The 12,806-nt window shown below is 50.5% G+C and overlaps 1 protein-coding gene across 4 annotated transcripts in view; it reads right to left on the reverse strand.

The window, feature by feature from the left end:
- LOC143016644 (nucleosome-remodeling factor subunit BPTF-like) overlaps positions 1–12,806 on the reverse strand; it is a 33,986-nt gene that overhangs the window by 6,328 nt on the left and 14,852 nt on the right. For all 4 annotated transcript variants that reach the window (XM_076171071.1, XM_076171070.1, XM_076171068.1 and 1 more), the window contains 18 exons: positions 11,228–11,352; positions 10,330–10,458; positions 10,070–10,220; positions 9,851–9,890; positions 9,348–9,573; positions 9,083–9,223; positions 6,672–6,802; positions 6,424–6,517; positions 6,120–6,334; positions 5,788–6,028; positions 5,347–5,627; positions 4,943–5,050; positions 4,594–4,755; positions 4,425–4,507; positions 1,231–1,456; positions 708–1,066; positions 418–591; positions 32–224 (listed from right to left, as the gene is read on the reverse strand). In XM_076171071.1, coding sequence (XP_076027186.1) covers positions 32–224; positions 418–591; positions 708–1,066; positions 1,231–1,456; positions 4,425–4,507; positions 4,594–4,755; positions 4,943–5,050; positions 5,347–5,627; positions 5,788–6,028; positions 6,120–6,334; positions 6,424–6,517; positions 6,672–6,802; positions 9,083–9,223; positions 9,348–9,573; positions 9,851–9,890; positions 10,070–10,220; positions 10,330–10,458; positions 11,228–11,352 — 3,079 coding nt within the window. The remainder of the gene's footprint in view (positions 1–31; positions 225–417; positions 592–707; positions 1,067–1,230; positions 1,457–4,424; positions 4,508–4,593; positions 4,756–4,942; positions 5,051–5,346; positions 5,628–5,787; positions 6,029–6,119; positions 6,335–6,423; positions 6,518–6,671; positions 6,803–9,082; positions 9,224–9,347; positions 9,574–9,850; positions 9,891–10,069; positions 10,221–10,329; positions 10,459–11,227; positions 11,353–12,806) is intronic.

Raw genomic sequence — 12,806 nt, forward strand, 5'->3', positions numbered from 1 at the left:
TGTGTGACCGCACTTCCTGTCCGTCTCTCACCTGTAGGGAGCGCAGGGTCCTTCTCAGGCCCTCGTAGTCCTTGTCGGTGAGCGGAGTGAACACCGTCATGGCGTCCTCTGTGGACTGGCACTGCGGGCAAACGTACTCGTCAATGTGGTTGGCCTCGCTCTGCAGGATGCCCACGCAGCGGCCGTGGTACCAGTTCTGACATCGGTCACAGCCGATGTAGAACCTGGAGAGAGAGTGGAGACGTCAGGGACACCACAGCTTTCAACGGCATTGTGGTTGGTTAAAGGCCTAAATGACACACACACACACACACACACACACACACACACACACACACACACACACACACACACACACACACACACACACACACACACACACACACACACACACACACACACACACACACTCCTTACTGAGACTCGTCATATGGCGTCTGACAGATGCAGAACAGCTCCTCCTTCTTGCTCTCCTGGCCCCGTTTACACTCCACACAGATGTAGTCGTCCATCTTCTTGGCCTCCTTCTCCGTGATGCCCACACACTCGCCGTGGTACCAGTTGGTGCACAGATCGCAGCCAATGTAGAACCTTTGGAGAGAAGCAGGGTGAGGGTAAGGGTTAAGTGAGGGTGAGGTGCAGGGGGGCGGCGGCTCTCTGCTGTCATGGTTGAACAGTGGGTGTAGCGGGTGAGAGTGCGGTCATACTTGGTCTCGTCGTACGGCGTCTTGCACACGCAGTACAGCTTGGTGTCTTTCTTGCTCTCCTTGGGGCTCGGCGTTGTCGGCGTCACGGCCGTCGTCGAGATCATCTTCTTCTTCTTGGACTTGGCGGTCGGCGGCGTGGTCGTCGTCGTGGTGTCCCTCTCTTCCTCCCGTTTCCTCTTGTGGGCGGCGGCGTTGGTGAGGTGATGTTGCGTGGTGACGGCGTGTGACCGCGACAGTGTGTGCTGCTGCTGGCTGCGGGCGGCGGCTGCAGCGGCCGCAGCCTTGGCGGCCTGGGCGGCCGCTGCCTGGGCCTTCTCCTTCTCCCTCCTCATCCGCAGCAGGTCCCTCTTCAGCTCCTCCTGAGGGACGCACAGCAGGGCACAAAGGGTTAAACCAAGTTACTGTATCAGTACTGCAAGATCAAATGAAAGAAGGACAGATAAAAGGAAGAAGGAAGCTCCGCCTGTAACATGAAGCACTAAACACTTGAAGGTGAGTTTCCATGGTAACAGAGTGTTGGTACCTGAGCCTCCAGCTGCAGCTCCTTGTCCAGCAGCGCCCTCTTCTTCAGGATCTCCATCTTGAGGCTCTCTTTGTGCCGGTAGAGGAGCGAGGAGAGCTTGCTGGCGTTTGCCAGCCTCCTCTTCTGCTCCACCACCTCCTCCTTCTTCCTCCTCTTGGCCGCTTGCCTCTCGTCCTTGTCGATCCGGTCCAGGATGTACTTCATCGCCTGGTTGCATACAATCATCCTGGAGAGAGAAGGGAGAGGAATTCATCACTGAATGCCATGTATGTAGGAGAACCATCATCTATCTGGTGTCTCAGGGAGAACTTGACCCCTTCATGCATTTCTGGGCTCAGTAGAAATCAATGCCCAGGAAAGACCCAGTGTGAAATGGGACCGTGCAGCATTTAAGGAACAGAACAAACACAATACAGCCATTGAGAAAAGAGGAGAAGATGAAAAGTGAGGGGAGGGGAAGAAATGTGACAGATGAAATGAAAGGAAGCAAAGAAATGTGAAATGGTGGAGGAGGAATGAGATCCTTCAGAGGCTCCAGTGGGCAGGAGAGGAAAACAAGTCCACATGTTTCCTTCATGTGTAACCCAGAGAAGTAGCGGCCACTTGAAATGTGCACATGTAACGTTTCAGATGTGCTAAAGGGCCGGGCGCTTCACTCAACACAAATCCTTCAGGCCTTTGTAGAGAGGATCAGCTGTCTGGCACCGTGCCGTCACAGAGCTCGGGGTTTGTTTCTGGCTGTGGAGCTTCAGCAGCGTGTCGTTCATCTCTCCACTGAGGGGGATCGGTTCTGTAGGACTCGAGCTTCATTAGCAAATCGGGATAAGAGCTCTTAAGAGATCCTGACTCTGATATGTCTTCAAAGGGCTGCAGCTGCGTCACGGTCCCTGCAGGAAGCAGCAGGACCTGGACCTGGACCAGGACCTGGACCAGGACCTGGAGCCTCTGGGCCACATGTCCCACAGATGTCAGAGGGATATTTAGTTGTGGGCTGTTTATTTGTACGAGGCGCTGCAGTAGTAGGGGCGCGGCACTGAGGGCTGGAGGGGAAGAGGACTGGGAGGCCACGCCGCTCTGGGTAGGACTACACGCGTGTTCAGGCGTGTAAACACGCAGGAGGGGATCTGGGGTGTGTGTCTATGTCATCTACACTAAATCAGGAAAGTATCACAGGAAATACTCAGAAATCTATCTTTGCTGTATTGATTACAACTGGAGCGATAACATTGAGACGAGCCGGCTGAGGTTTAGTCCGGAGCATCAGCCTCAGCCCAGTAAATCAGGATCAGCTGTGTCTGTATGACCCTGGTGTGTTCACTCATGTTCGCGAACATTCTCAGCCAACATAGAAAAGTGTTGACGTTCAGCAACAAACCGGCTGCTTGGGCGAACGTGGGCGTGGAGCGGTGCAGCGGACGACACACACACACACACACACGAGGTCAAAGACGGGCCGGAGTCTTTGCATGTACAGGATACATACGGGATGCACACGGCAAACACAGGCCCAGTGTGGAGACACACACACACAGGGTTCAGGAATCCACACACACACACACACACACACACACACACACACACACACACACACACACACACACACACAGGGTTCAGGAATCCACACACACACACACACACACACAGGGTTCAGGAATCCACACACACACACACACACACACACACACACAAAATACATTTTGGGGGAAAGTAAGAGAAGATGACAGGAAAATATGGAAAAAGGGATGAAACCAAGCAGAGAGACAGAACAGACAGACAGACAGACAGACAGAGGTGGTGTGGTGATGTCACGCTAGTCTGGCTTTGGCATTTCAGGTGGGTGTGAATGGTCTGAGTGTTGACACACCATCTGTGGACATAAACACATGGTTGTCAGGGTCAGCTGTAGGTCAGCGTGCTCAGGTACAATCTGGCTACTGCGTCTCCAACAGGGGGAGGAAGGAGGGAAGCTTCTCTCACACACACACACACACTCACACACTGGCTCTGCCCTCACACCAGCAGTGATGTTGGTCTCTGGGGCATTTGCACACCCAGTTTGTTTGGAACATATCTTTGAGATGTTTGGCTTCTTTCATATGCAAACACAGCAATCACACCAAACAAACACCCAAACAACCGGACTGACGAGGGTCCTGGAGTGATTTGTTTGTGGTCGGCTCGTGATTCAGAGCACGTCTGAACCAAGAACAAGGCGGACGTGGAACCAGACAGAGAGCAGAGGTGAACCTACGTCTCTGATTGGCCTTAGCAAACCAATACGACGCTCTGAAGAGGTTGGAACATTGTCAAACACTTCATCTTCAGACTAAACATGTTGAAGTTTGGTTCGGTCGGAGTTCCATTCAGCCGTGAGGGGCGTCGTGTCTTCTCCTTCTCCGTTGTCGAGCTCTGGAGCTACAAGACTTCCCCGACATCAGCCTCCTCTCAGACTCCTCTGAGCCGTAAACAGAACGGACGCTCTCACACTTTTCCCTTTTCTGAAATATTTATGTCGACTTGGCACCGTTTACTGTGTGAAACCGAGCCGAGGGGTCAAAGCAAACACGTCTGAACACGCTATAAACCCGTCTGACATCACGGCATCACGCGGCTTGTTATTGGTACAGGATGTGGAGGAAGCAGTAAATTCCATCCAAGTGCTGACAAGAAAATACCAAATCAACTTTATTTGTTGTTCGCTCTTGGCCGTGGATGCAGAGCCGAAGGTTTTCTTTTTTGAATTGTTCAAGCTTCAAGGCTCTGATAGTGGAAGCCAACATGACTGCATACCTACAAATCAGTGCGGAGGGCTGTGTAATTTTGTCGTACTCGGGATTTATCTCGGTGTTCTCACTCCCGGGGTCACGGTGAGGACGTGCAGCTGCTGGCGCTCACACACCCCAAACCTTCCTCATCTGTGTGAAGTGCCTCCCAATGTGGTGTGTGGGGAGATCGGGTGAATAGTGAGGAGTGCAGTGATGATAAGGTAATGAGGTAATGAGCTGATAAGGCTGGATGAGGCTCGTGTCACTTTACTGGAGGCAGAGCGACCGACACAGGAGGAGGAAATGAAGATGGACGGGACTTTGTTTTGCCTTTGGACACACACGTTTGTGCTTTACACGCTCCAGCACATAGACAGCTGTTATGTTAGTGCTGACACTACACACACAGACATACACACACAAGCTCACCTCTGATTCTCCTCTCTCTCTGCCGGCGTCAGAGTCTTCTTTTGCTTCAGGTGCTCGATCACGGCGTTTTGCTTCATCACCACCTGAGGCACACAGTGAGGGAAGAAACATAAGAAAGAGAGAGAGAGAGAGAGAGAGAGAGAGAGAGAGAGTGTGTGCATGTACAGACCTGTTTCTGGATGATGTCGCTCTGGCTGGCTGCGTTGAGCGCCTGCTCTCTCTTGGCCTCGGCTGCCTGTCTCTTCTTCTGCTGCTGCTGCTCCCTCAGCTGCTGGATCCTCTGCAGCTGCTCCTGGACCGAGGCCGTCTGGATGGTCACCACGTTCCCAATCTGCACCGGCAACACGAAAGCAGTGAAAAAGGTGTATGTGACGGAGTGTGTCAGTGTATAAACCTGGAGCAGAGGTAATACATGAGGAGAGAGTGTGTGTGTGTGTGTGTGTGTGTGTGTGTGTGTGTGTGTGTGTGTGTGTGTGTGTGTGTGTGTGTCGTCTGGTTTGGCAGGACGGTGAACCTACCTGGCCTCCCTGAGCTGAGGTGGTCCCGGTCTGTTGGATCTGGATTGGGAGCTGCAGTTTGATGTGCCCTCCTCCGGGACCCTGCTGGGCCTGCAGCTGGGCCAACACCTGGAGCCACAGCAAGACAGAACACACACACACACACACACACACAGAATTAGATCAAAGTTAGGCATATAGAGACAGCATCAGCCATGTTGTTGACACGTTTCACTTTTAGAATGGAGTTAAATGATGAAACGCACTGTGAGCTAATCACAGTTCAAAGAGGACTGAGCACTATCAGCTGGGGCTGCTGGGAGGATTAAATGATCAGTCTACATAATGGCCTGGGCTTTATGGGTTTGAGCCTGGTGTATGGTCTTATCATGGCTCCACCTGAGCGCTTGTTTGGCGGCGTGTACCTGAACTTGCTGCTGCAGCCCCTGGACGCTGATGAGCTGAGGCGACTGCTGGAGCTGCACCTGGGCGCCTCCCTGTGCCTTCACCTGCAGCGAGGTGGGGGACTGGATGGGCATGTGGGCTTGCATCTGCGGGGGTAACTGGCCCTGCGGCGTGGCCGAGGGGGGCGTGCTGGTGGGGGCCAGAGGGGCAGACCCTGCCTGGACTGGGGCGGCGGCCTGCTGAGCCGGCTGAGCTGGAGCTTTCGTGGAGGTAGACTGGGGCTGGCCAGGAGCTGTGGTGGCTGGGGAGGAAGAGGGAGGTGGAGAGAGAGGGAGAGAGAGAGACGGAGAGAGGTAGAGAGAGAGAGAGAGAAGGGACATTAAATATGAATTCAAATATGGGCGACCATAATGTGTAATCGGCTGTTGTTCCATTTATCCATCCATACATGTTCATCATACCTGTGCTTGATGTGGGTGTGGCAGTTGAGGGCAGTGGCGTGAACAGGAAGCGTTGCACCTGACCATTGGGTAACGCCGCCTGCATGAGCTGCTGGCCAGGCCCTGGAATGACGGTGACCCCGTGAGGGATGACCTGCAGCTGGCCTGTGGTCTGACCTTGGCCCTGGACCATCACCGTCAGGGCCTGCTGGGTGCCACCAACACCGGCCGGCCGGTCCACTCCCGACCCGCTCTGCGGCTTCTGTGGGAGAGGTGAAAGGTCGTTAGTGAGAGAGGCGTTCACAGAGCATTACACTGGACAGGCCAGGGGTTTCCCTGTGTCCCTCACTAACCTGTGTGAGCTGTGTGAGCTGAGCCAGGGTGAGTTTGACCTGGCCTTGGCCCTGCTGTGCCCGAGGTGTGCCTGCGGGCGTTTGTCCCGCCGTCTGTCCCGCTGTGACGGGGCTGCCCTGACCGGAGACACCCGTGACTGGACTGGCACCGGTTATTGCTGTGGAGACCGCCTGGCCGCGAATGATCTGGGTCACTACCTGCTGCCCACCCTGACCTGGGGAGAAGAAGTGCATTTAACATAAATCACCAACCAACAAAAATGGAGGGTTGTGCCGTTAATCAAAGTCTCAGTAGGACTTGTACCTTGCTGGACAACGAGGGGCGTCCGGAGAATCGTTTTCCCCATGGGTCCTGTTTGCTGAATGGGGGTTCTTATCACGGTCATCCCTGGACGGATCTGAATACCGGCAACCAGAACCAAGGAGGTCATTTCATTAAACCATTACTAATCAAGTGCAGAGAGATAGTAAGAACATGTGTTATAGAGAGGATACAGCTTCATCTGGAGGAAGATGAAGGCCAAAGTCATGGAGTAAGAGCCAAACCTGTACCTGTTGCTGGGAGCCCGGGGTGTTGGGCCTGATGTTGAGCGTGGTGGTGCGGGGCTGGAATGTGGTGTAGGTCTGTGCCGTGCCCGCCGTGCTGGATGGGATGATACCCAACACCTTCTGCTGCACCACACCTGGAGAGAGAGAGAGAGGGCAGGTTCAAGAGGGAATAGGCTCGGAGAGTAAATATGAGGAGAAGACGAGAGGCGTGGAAGGGAGAAGGCTGAAGATGGTGGAGTCTGCTCAGCTCAAAGTCACAGTTAGATAGTGAACTATAATGGAAATGTGAAGCTAGAAAGAGACAGAGTGAAGAGGACTGGAATAGACGAGCTCAACCTCAAACATTTGACCCAAAGCGACTGATCAATGAAGGTGAGGTGATGTGATTATTACAGATCACAGGTGGGCTCGTTCACATAGATCCTGTATCGACACCACTCTGATTTGTAGGCGTCTCTTCTTGCAAAAAAACGCTGCCTTTGATCCCGGCGACAGTAAATATTAGTGGAGCAGGTAAACAACATCTTCAAAGGCTTACTGAAAGCTTAGTTGGGTTGCCCCCAACATACCTCAACCTCCTCATAAATTATGTATGAATCCCGGGTCCTACTTTCTCATTTCATCCTGACAAAGGTGGCGTTTCATATACTTTCGCCAGGCCTTTGCCTACATGAGCTCACGTGAAGCTGAAGGCAGAAACGGAAACCCTCTTTAAGCTGCGAGTGTTGATCTTTTTCCCCCGGCCGCTGCCTTCTTGCTGTGGTTTTTCAGCCACAACCGAGCAGGTAAACCTATACATCAAGGGTTTCCCTCTTCAAACAGGGAGGTTAGGCCGGCTCGTAAGACCCGGGGAGCTGCTGCTCTGCTCACAAACATCAAACACTCCTTTCTATGGGCTGGCTGTTTGGATAGGTCGGGGGAATTGGGACTCCAGTGAGTGGAGTGGTACACTTTTTATTCAGAAAGTGGGGGGAAAAAAAAGAAAAATGGAATGCCTCCATAGAGGGTTACCTGTCTGGGGAGGCAGACCTCAGGGTAAACTTGTTTTCCTGCCTAACTTCCTTAAGCCCTTCCAAAACAAACAGGGCGCCCAACAGTCATGCTGGATAAATACACATGTCCATTAAATGGTTACACTCCACCTGAACTTAGTTTCTCCTTCATAGGAGCTTCAAAAAGGGAAGAAGAAGCACTTATTTGTGTCCTTGGTTAATATCACTCACATGTTCTGTATCGGGTGATTGCAACAATTCACTGCGGTGTGTGTAGATTTTAATAAATAATAATAAAATAAGTACAGTCCACACTTATCTGCTAAATGATTCATCTGGACACTTGGGAAAACTTTAAAACTATTTCAATTGTTTACATTTATAAACAATAACGCAGATTTCTGTTTCCAGGCGAATCTAAAGGGTTTCTGGCGCTACAATGTGAGGTTCTATTGCAACAGAGCTGCAATAGAACCTCTGTGAAGCCACTTTTGTAAAAGGACTGACTGAATGTGGATCTAATGTTCATTTGTCAAACCTCATTTACAATTACAACTAAACCAAACAACAAATCTGAACGGAGTTGTCTACAGCTCATCATGACGAATACTCATCGCCCCAAAACTACTGTCAGGACCGCAGACAGGGCCGGTGGCGTTCAGTGTTCAGAGACCATCGCCTCTGCTGCCGGCTCAATGTTGACATTTTAAAAAGTCGAAAAAAGCTGCAGAACCCGGTCCTTCAGAAGCCGTCTGGATTTAGAACTTCAGACTACACAAGTTGACCATCGCAAACCATGCAAGCAAAATAACAGCTTTCTATTAGATTACCATGCCGACGGGACACAAGCGGACAAACCTGTGCCACCCCGAACACGCTTCTGACTCATGGTGTGGGCACACTGCAGGCACCGCAATGGGATTGGGGCCACAGTGGCTCCAAACACTGCGTAGAGAGTTGGACGGCTGTGTGTCAGACGGTAGGAGCTTCTGATTTGACCCATCTCTGCACATTGGAGGCCTGTATTTGCTCAAACGCCGGCGCTGGCTTTCCGTGTGCTTGGCTTCACTGACGAGGGCAATCAAGGACAGAGGCGTGTCCAATTTGCGTCTAATTTGTAGACAGCAAAATATTTGGACCTGTGGCGGCTGGCAGCACTAGCGTTTCAAATGAGTGAAGACATGCTCAGTGCTTGCAGCGTGGTTGGCACACTCAATATCTTACAATGGCATCCAATTAAAGGGCCCCATGTCATTTGGCTGCTTTGACACACTTGAAACGTCTCATCTGTGGCTCTGAGGTGAAGCAAGGAAAACACAAACATGCAGGCGGAGCTGGACGGAGGGGAAACGTCTGCGCTGAGTAAATGGAACACGCGGCGGCGGCGTCTACCTCTAAGGTGTGATTAAAAACCTGCTCTACCTCCTTGTGAAGTTGGCACGTTGACCGTGACGATCTTGCTGTTGGCGGGCAGCGGCAGCTTAGCGGTCAGGACCTTTCCACCCACTGAGGTTCCTGTGATCTGGAAGGTCTGTCCACCGGACGAGTCGGTGGTGTCTGAGCCTGCTTAGCCAAACAGAGCCAACAGTTCAATCCTGTCCATTTCAGGACTTCTTCTAACTCAGAAAGAGGCACACTAACCCCTATTTGATAAGTTACAGAGATGAAGAGTTACAGACGGATGTACCTTGTGTGCTCTGTCCCTGTTTGACCCAGGTGGCGAAGGACTGCTGGAAGTTCTTGTTCTGCTGGAATGTGACCGGGGTGCCCATCTTGGTGGTCAGCACCACCTTGGTGCCTGCGGTGCCTGGGCCTGACAGTGAGCCAACGATGACTTTAGGTGTGGCAGCAGTGGTGGAGGGAGTCCCTGCTGGAGTAACTGTGGCTGAGCCCGGTTTCTGCTCCAGACGTTTCTATGGTGGCAACAAGGTCAAAACTCAATCAGTAGTGTTAAAAATAAGCAACTGTGCAGACTGTAATTTAGGATTTCAACCCCATTCAACCAGCAGACAACATAAAATTCTCTTGAATTATCTTGCAACACAAAATGACACACATTTAAGCTGTAGCATGTGTGCTCTCCATGAAGCTCTGCTCCTTACGCAGCATGTAAACACACATTTTTCCTTCATTGCCCCTCAACCAAACTGAGTTTTCAGAGGAGGAAACAAACTCATCTCAGCGACTCACCTTGGCCTGCTCTGCAGCCTGAGCCTTCTCTTTCTCCACCCTGTAACAGAGGACACGATGTGTCACACACCCGTACAACACGGCAAGAATGGGAAAGCTTCACTTCCATTTTCCATGCATTACACAAGTCATGTTAGATGGGATTCATAATGACTTCACACTGTCCAACATGGTTACACATCATGGTTACAACACCCATGTGACCTTTGACCCTCTGACCTTTCTGAGAAGGCCCTGATCTCCCAGAGGTCCAGCTCTTCCTCAGCCACCCAGGTCTCGATCACTACTGGACCCGTCTGCTTGGCGGGCTCAGGCTTCTTTGGACGCAACGCACTGGAGCGCAGCCCCTTCCTCTGAGGAGTGTGTGTCTCTGTGAGGGCAGAGGGAGACATGGATGTGGATGTTAGTCAATTACAAACTGATGATGTGTGTAAACAGTATCTAGGAAAGGCGCGTGTGTGTGTGTGTGTGTGTGTAACCTTTAGGCGTCTCAGGCACGCCGAGTGGACAGATGATCTTGCGGATGCAGTACTCGGAGCGAATCCCGTACGGGCCCACGTCTCGCCGTTTGATGATCTCGGTGGTGGTGATTTCGGTATCGGACGTCTCTGTGGCAATGAGTGGGGATAGGGCTGGGTTGGTATGGTGATGAGGAGGAGAGCCCGAGGAAATAGAAGAAATGCACTCCAACATAGAAACAAGCTGCTGCTTGATATTTCTTTCACATGCGTCTGTAGGTTTCTTTAGGGCAATATTGAGCTAAGATGGAGAGCCGAAGGAGATCCAGAGAGACTCCAGAGTCATAAAGCAGACGGTGGGCTGAAACAATCATTCGCCACAACTGACAGCCACCAGGAGCCACAATACAATCAAGGACTGTATTGAGATGACATTTTAAAGTCACTGGAAACAAAGTCAAAGAATTCCTCCCTCTAAACCAAAGCTATTCTGTAAACAATGCTGTAGCTGCTATTTCCAAAGCAGTTGGTTACTTCTGCCCACGTTGCATTGCCATCCAAAACCGCATTCAGGACAGAAATCATTTTACCTTTAGAGTATTTGGTGAATGATTGTGAATGACTGAACTGTATAAACTGTAACTGTGAGATAAAATGTCTTCATCACAAACACATCCTTAGCTATCATTGCCGTTTGTAGTTCTGACAAAATGTTGCGAAATAATTGTAGGCTTGCCGGCTGTGGTCAGCAAAACCACAAGTGCATCATGGGAATCCAGTATAATTTGAAGTTCACTTTAAATATAATCAAGAGATATTATGATAGAGTTCTTCCAGCCTCTTGTCCCTGCACCTTCCCCTGGAGCGGGTTGGCTTGATTAGGATGAGGAGGAGGAGGAGGAGGGGGGGGGGGTTCTACCTGTACGCGTGGTGCCGACGGCGGCGGAGGGTTTGACGGCCATGTCGTCCCACCTCAGGCTGGCCCACAGCAGCCTCAGCATCAGACTCACACCAGCTAGGGACTTCACCGTCTGCAGCCGATACCTGGATAGAACAGCCACAGGTTAAACGGACTCAAACCATAGTGACTGAACACTGCAGTGATGTTGCTAGTCACATAAAAACCTGTCCTGTGTCAAATCTTCATGGAAATTATTAACAACAAAACAAACAGGAACACAAACAGTATTAATTGAATCATTTTGGTTGTGTAACTGTTGGCAGCTCACACAGCTGCGGGGTCATGAAGTTTGTCAATGGAGGAGAACTAACCAACCAAAGACTCGGCCAGTGTTGCAGCAAAGCCACCGGAGCAAAACGTCAGAGGCTGGGGTTTCTCACCTCCCCGTCCCCTCAAGACCGTTTTCATTTGACAAACAGGACGATTAGTTTCCACCTGTGAGGCTTTTTTTGATCAAGGTGTATTTAAGGAAGTCATCCCCGCTGTAGCAAAACAACTCGTAATCGTAGGAGGAAAAGTCTCCCTGCACTGTGTGGCAGGTCATTGTGCAATGTGAACATCCTGACACTTCCCTGACCACCAGATGATTCATGTCTGCGACGGAACTCGGAGGCCAGGTCAAAATAAGCAGAGGCTCTGTGCTGCAGCAGGCCTACAGTCATAACATCACTGAGGGCCAAAGCCATGAGCAGCAGACGGGGAGGGAGAGGACGTAAACGACAACAAATCAACAGAATTATGGCTACGTTTCATCACAAAGAGACGATCTGAGAGGGGATGAAGTGAAAGAGCATCCTCTTTGTTCTTGCAACCATTCGTATATTATAAAGACAATTTTAGACTTTAGATGTGAAGGAAATGTGTGGATGTAAAACTAAATAAAAATGTGAACAATTCAGCCTTTGTGTTACTCTATAACACGACAAACTTGCACAGGTTGTGTTACGTATGTCAGATAAAAACTACAAGCTGCGACTCCTGACATGCGGGGAGCTAACGGCTTGTATTTTTGAGACGATGCTTATTTGAAGGAGTGCCTAATGTGAGAACTGACGTAGCGTTACACAGCATTACTCTTCATCCATCAAAAGTGATAATATTTTGGAAATACGTAAACACAAAATGTAGTAAACGTATGCGATAGTTCACTCAATCTAGATTATTGATGAAATGCTGCCACTTGCTGGACATATTGAAAAGTGCAGTGGTGTTAGTTATGAGAGTTTCGGTGGCAGAATATTTAAAGACTCATTCGAAACAACAAGCTAAGACCTGTGGCTGTTAAACTAAACCTGGGGCCTGCCTGACGTGAAAGATAGAAAAATATACTTTGAGACTTCTGCTGATGTCACCAGCACAAAAAATTATTGTAAATATTAAAAAAATAGCATCCAAAAAACACATATACTGTATCTACAAACTGAACAACAAAACACACTTTAGACTACGTGGCAGGCACAACAGATCTGGCCTGATCTTGCAAACATTAGTTTTACAATTTACAATAGCAGCAAGTCCCTGGGGGCCCCGTGGGAGT

This window comes from Genypterus blacodes, unplaced genomic scaffold (genome assembly GCF_046128005.1).
Source record: "Genypterus blacodes isolate CSIRO-AG114 ecotype Tasmania unplaced genomic scaffold, CSIRO-AGI_Gbla_v1 ptg000240l_1, whole genome shotgun sequence".
NCBI classification, from domain to species: domain Eukaryota; kingdom Metazoa; phylum Chordata; class Actinopteri; order Ophidiiformes; family Ophidiidae; genus Genypterus; species Genypterus blacodes.